Source organism: Chiloscyllium plagiosum, chromosome 43 (assembly GCF_004010195.1).
Source record: "Chiloscyllium plagiosum isolate BGI_BamShark_2017 chromosome 43, ASM401019v2, whole genome shotgun sequence".
Taxonomy (NCBI): domain Eukaryota; kingdom Metazoa; phylum Chordata; class Chondrichthyes; order Orectolobiformes; family Hemiscylliidae; genus Chiloscyllium; species Chiloscyllium plagiosum.
The window spans coordinates 3,966,681-3,973,010 of NC_057752.1; the positions used below are offsets into that span (position 1 = coordinate 3,966,681).

The 6,330-nt window shown below is 46.1% G+C and overlaps 1 protein-coding gene across 1 annotated transcript in view; it reads right to left on the minus strand.

The window, feature by feature from the left end:
* Nucleotides 1–4,693, minus strand: part of si:ch211-210c8.6 — a 13,535-nt gene extending 8,842 nt beyond the window's left edge. The window contains exons 1-2 of the mRNA XM_043682133.1: nucleotides 4,528–4,693; nucleotides 2,011–2,116 (exon numbers count right to left, since the gene is read on the minus strand). Coding sequence (XP_043538068.1) covers nucleotides 2,011–2,116; nucleotides 4,528–4,633 — 212 coding nt within the window. The 5' untranslated portion in view covers nucleotides 4,634–4,693. The remainder of the gene's footprint in view (nucleotides 1–2,010; nucleotides 2,117–4,527) is intronic.
* Nucleotides 4,694–6,330: the final 1,637 nt, after the last annotated feature.

A 6,330-nucleotide genomic window follows, 5' to 3' on the forward strand; every position in this document is an offset into this window, starting at 1 on the left:
GTGTGTGTGTGTGTGTGCATGTGAGAGAGTGTGTGGGGATGTTTGTGTGTCTGTGTGTGTTTATTTCTGTGTGTGTCTGTGTGTGTCGGTGTGTGTCTGTGTGTGTGTGGGGGCGTGGGAAGGAGAAGTGCAAAAATGAATCTTGTCTTTGCGAAGTGACATCTCAAAGGAGCTTTCGGCTTGATATACTGAAATTGGAGATAGCGAGGACTGCAGATACCAGAAAGTCAGAGTCGATAAAGCTGATTCAGATTGCTCAGTAAGATTCTTGACAGTGAAGATGAGCAGAGAGATCTTGGTGTCCATGTACAAAGATCCATGAAAGTTGCCACCCAGGATGGTTGAGTTGTTAAGAAGGCATACGGTGTGTTAGCTTTTATTGGTAGAGAGATTGAGTTTCGGAGCCATGAGGTCATGTTGCAGCTGTACAAAAGCCTGGTGCGGCCGCACTTGGAGTATTGCGTACAGTTCTGGTCACTGCATTATAGGGAGGATGTGGAAGCATTGGAAAGGGTGCAGAGGAGATTTATCAGGATGCTGCCTGGTATGGAGGGATGGGAAGGAAGGTGAGATCAGGTCAAGATGGGTTCGGGGATGCGGTGATGGAGGGCTGGACCTGGGATGAGATGCTGGGGAGATTTGGAAGCTGGTGAATTCGACATCGAGCTCCTGAGGCGGAAGATAAGATGTGTTCTTCCTTCAGTCCGGCCTAATTTTGGCAGTGGGAGAGGCCCAGGATGGATGTGTCATTGTGTTTCGGGAGGGGAGGTGAAGTGGGAAGACTCTCCCTTCAGTGCATTCAGCACTCAAAATTGCGCCTTTTTTTAAGAGTCGGTTTAAAAAGACATATTTTAGCACCTTCCCAAATCCCTGATATGTGGGGCAATTTGACTAAAATAGAGGGAAAGACAGAAACTGCTGGTGGAACTCAGCAGGTCTGGCTGTATCTGTTGGAAGAAAGCAGAGTTACCATTTTGAGACCGGTGACTCTTCATCAGAATGAGATATGGAAGGGGGAGGGAAACAAGGAGATTAAGGACAGAAAAAAAGCCGAATAAGTGATAACAAGAGCTCAGGGTAGGAGAGAATGGGTGAGCTGTACTGAATGTGACCCATCGAATGGGCCCAGGAGTAGGTGAGAATGGCTGACAGTGCTAAAAGCAACCTGATGGACTGGGTGTGGGGGTGAGTAAGTAACACGAAAGGATGGAATCACGCTGTAACGTTACTGAACTAAATGTTGAATCCTAGAGGGTGCAGGATCCCCAAGTGGAAAATGAGATGTTGTTCTTCCAGCTCATGCTGAGGCTCAATGGAACACTGCAGCAGGCCTAGGACAGGAATGTTGGTGTGGGAACACTGCAGCAGGCCTAGGACAGGAATGTTGGTGTGGGAACACTGCAGCAGGCCTAGGACAGGAATGTTGGTGTGGGAACACTGCAGCAGGTCTCTCTCTGTCTCTCTCTCTCTCTCTCTCTCTCTCTTTTGGTTCCATCTCCAACTATTTGTTCAGCTCTCCCACTGTGTCCCCCACCTACCCTAACTTCGGCTTTAGCAATGTAAACTGGAACAACTCTGAGATACCCACACCCCTCTTGAACGTCCATCCTTTCTCCTGATCCCACCACTTGTTGTGCCTGCACCATCCCTTCTGACCTCCCGCTCTCTGATGCTGAACATTCTGTACTCAGCAAGGGTCTTAGTTTTATCCCTCTGTACCCCCACCTCAATGGATTTTGCGCACGATTAACATCAAACTCTTCCTGTCAAGTTGGGAGCAGGTCACTCCTTTGCCAACTTAGCCAGTGCCAATAGTTGGAAAAGTGCAGGCAAGAAAACAGCTTGGATAAAAAATTTAATGCCAAACAAATGCCAGCTTTTGAAAAATGTTCTTATAAGTATGAATCAATCCAGTTTCTTAATCAACCTGGAATACTTTTGGAGTCAAAACAAAGCATGCAGATACCAGCTCAAGTTTATCTGCTGAATCCTGCTCTTCTGCATTCTCACCTCAAGCCCCACACGGTTACCAAGGTGCTCTGTATTTTCTGTCGGTGGTAGCTGGTGCCATTCCACCTGTAACTCAGGTGAGTCAAGAAGATGAATGTCCCTGACCCTGTAAACAGGTGAACTGTATGTTACAGAATGGAAATGCAAAATGTGAAACAGATATTTAAAAAGGAGAAACACAGGGAATAGCCTGCAGATGCTTTGTGATTTGAGCAAGAGAATGGAAAAGTCCACTTCAACATTGAGATTTGTTCTTTATTAGTGTCTGTTCATTTTTCTTCAAAATTGTAACTGAGAATTGAGTTGCATACTGTTTAAGTTTATCCTCTACACAGCAGTATCCTCATACCATGTACCTGCTCTCTTCCCATATCTTCTTTCCTTCAACTACTGATCTAACCTATCCTTTAAACATCAATATACAATCTTACAGAACAGCTGGATTCAGTCTGTCATCCCCATCCTTAGCGTGGCCATCCATTTAGTCCTACTTCCCTGCAGTTATCCCCCAAGAGCTCTTCCCTCTTTTCCCCATTAAGTGTAATCCAAGTCCCTTTTAAAAGTTACCATCTAAACTGCTGCCACTGCCCTTTTGGACTGTGCGTTTCAGATCAAAGCCACCTCCTGGGTGAAAAAGAAATCTAATTTCTGTTATTGATTCTTTCACCATAATTTTGTCTTCAATTAGTAACTCTTCCTTGCTGCAGCCTAAAATCCTATACCTTTGCACCTTGGTTCCAAGCCACAGTCCCATACATAATTGAAAACTGCTAAATCATCCCATATGACCATAAGATATAGGAACACAATTAGGCCATTCGGCCCATTGAGTGTGCTCTACCATTCGATCATGGCTGATATGTTTCTAAACTCCATTCTCCTGCTTCTCCCCATAATCCTTGATCCCCTTACCAATCAAGAACTTATCTATCTCTGTGTTAAATACAGTTAATGACTTGGCCTCTGCAGCAAAGTGTTCCACAGATTCATCTCCCTCTAGCTGAAGAAATTCCTCCTCACCTCAGTTCTAAAGGATTGTTCCTTCACTCTGAGGCTGCTAGTCTTGGTTCCTAGTCTCTCCTAACTAGTGAAACCATCTTCTCCACATCCACTGTATCCAGGCCTCAGTAATCTGTAAGTTTTAATCAGATCTCCCCTTCATTCTTCTAAACTCCACTGAGACCCATATGACAAACTCTTCATCCTCAGGATTTTTGTAAATCTCCTCTGGACCCCCTCCAAGGCCAGCACATTCTTCCTTAGATACAGGACCCAAAATTGCTTAAAATATTCCAAACGCAGTCTGACCAGAGCCTTAAACAGCCTCAGCAGTACATCTCTGCTGCCTGAACTGCTGTGGTCTTCCAGCACCACTGATCCAGAATCTGGTTTCCAGCATCTGCAGTCATTGTTTTTGCCTTCCAAACTGCCAACTGAACTTGTATGTTAATCTGAAGAGAATCCTGAGCTAGGACTCCCAAGTCCCTTTGTGCTTCAGATTTCCAAAGCCGTTCCCTGTTTAGAAAATAGAGTACACCTCTCTTTTTTTCTACCTAAGTGCATAATCTCACACTTTCCCACGTTGTATTCCATCTGCCACTTCTTTGCCCACTCTCCTGACCTGTCCAAGTCCTTCTGCAGGTGAAAGTGAGGACTGCAGATGCTGGATATCAGAGTTGAGACTGTAGTGCTGGAAAAGCACAACAGGTCAGGTAGCATCCAAGGAGCAGGTGAGTTGACATTTTGCCCGAGACATCGACTCTCCTGCTCGATGGACCACACTCTCGACAAATCCTTCTGCAGCCTCCCCACTTCCTCAACACTACCTGTTCCTCCACCTATCTTTGTGTTAACTGCAAACTTAGCAACAACGCCCTCAGTTCCTTTGTCCAGATCATTAATGTATAACATTATTAATGTATAATAATTGTGGTGCCAACACTGAACCCTGCGGAACTGCACTAGTCACCGGCTGCCATCCTGAAAAAGCCCATTTATCCCTACTGTCAGCCTTCTACCAGTCTGCCAATCCTCTATCCATGCCAGTACCTTTCCCCTAACACCATGGGCTCTTATTTTATTTAGAAACCTCCTGTGCGGCACCTTGTCAAAGGCCTTCTGGAAATCCAACTAGATTATATCCACTGTCTCTTCTTTGTCTAATGTGCTCGTTAGATTATTACAAAGCACTCAAATATGATTTGTTTGCATAAGTTAAAGGATAAGTATAATTATCAATTTTCTAAAAACATAACTCAATGGAAAACTAGTGTGTTCTATGGCTAGAAAAGTTTTGCGTTACAAAAGTTATGCAATGACCAACTCGGAAGAATGTTTCACAGCACTCACATTATGTAGTTGGCCAGGCATTTCAAGATAAATAAGATTAAAGGAAAAAGATGCAGTAAGAAGTGGCCAAGGAAAAAAAACTGGAAACTGAACTTTCACTCAATTTCCCCCGACCCCACATTGTTATCGTTTGTAAATTTCTTTCCACACTCTCCACGAAGCACTAACCAGCCAAGTCATAAAACTTCTCGGTTTGCAGAATGCTCGCTGCAGCCCAGAGAACCCATTGAATGGTCAAATCGATCATCGCACATTTCACCAGGATTGAACCCATCGTTGAGCGGCACAAAACTGAAAGCTCAGGCTGTGTCAAGCAGCTGTCACTCACAGAGCGGAAGTACTGCTCCAGCGATTCGTGTGCTGGGAAAGGGAGTAGTGCTTTTCCTGTATGGTCTAATAGGTTGATATTGTATGCGTTGTAGTATATTAGAATACAGGGAAGAAAATAGTGCCCTTTGAGGTTAAATATTCTGGTCTTCCCTGCAGAATTATACTACAATTTCTTGTCTGCAATTGCAGGAAGGTAACCGATTCATGCAGCTCTGTAAAATATATTTTAGCACCGCAACCCGAATTCAAAAGCGAAAAGAAAAGAGAGCGTATAATACAGCGTTTCACTGATGGTTTGGAGGAGAGGCAGCTGAACATTTGGCAAGCATACAGAATGCTCATATCACAGATACAGCTCATTCGGCCCATTGAGCCTGTACTCGCCCTCTGATGATGGAGCAAGTCACACAGTGCCCCCTCTTCCCAGTCTTTTCCCTATAGTCCTGCGTTTGTTTTTCCTTTTTTTAAGATAATCCAATTTGCTTTTGAAATCCTCCTTTGCCCCTCCCTCTACCACACTGGATGAAAAAGGTTTTCATCGCTACTGAAATAACTCCCCAGAGGCTGGTATCCCCTCACCAAGTCCTCCTTTATTTACACAGAGTCCTAGAGCTGTACAGCACAGAAACAGACCCTTCAGTCCAACACGTCCATGCCAACCAGATATCCCAACCCAATCTAGTCCCACCTGCCAGCACCCAGCCCATATCCCTCCAAACCCTTCCTATCCATGTACCCATCCAGACGCCTTTTAAAATGTTGCAATTGTACCAGCCTCCATCACTTCCTCTGGAGAGTCGCTGACACGGATCCAGCTCTTTCAGAGTAAACAGAGCCTCTGACTCTCCTGTTTACATTTTTTATTTTATTAAACAATTACAAAACAGTTTACAGAAAAACAGTTAACATTTACGGCTGTATACAACAGCAATTTTACAAGGGAGAGGAGCAGCAAAGCTAGGCCCCAAACCCTACCGTTCAACCGGTTTACAGAGAGAGATGAGGACAAACCTCAAATCCCAGTTTCACATATGACAAGACAGTGACAATGACATTTGTACATAAAAAGCTAATCCAGTTACATAAAAAAGTGCAGACAATATAGACCCAGCAAGCCCCCGCCCCTCCCACCTTCCGACCACTCTAAGGCAGCCTACCCCTACGCACCTTCCGGCTCTCGGTCCACCCCATGCCCCTTCCAGTTCTCGGTTCGCCCTGACACACCTTTCGACCACCTCTAGGACATGCCCGCCCCGGTACCCGCCCGGGGTGACAGCGGTCAGGACAGCCTACCCACCTTCCGGCTTCAGTAACCACCCTCCGCACCTTTTGACCACCTCTGGGACGGCTACCCACCTTCTGGCTCTCGGTCTGCCCCTACGTACCATTGGGCTCTCACCCACCCCGTTGCGCAGTCCAGCCAGTGGGCTATCCTGGCACACCTTCCGGCCACCTCTAGGACAGCCCGTCCCCTTCCCTGGGAGGGCAGTGTGCAGGGTAGCCCACAAGTCTTCCAGATCTCAGCCTGCCCCTACGCGCCTTCTGGCTCTCGGCTGCTCCGACACCTTTCGACCACGTCTAGGACAGCCCGTCCCGATTACCCTTTCTCGGGACAACAGCGCTCAGAACGGCCTACCCACC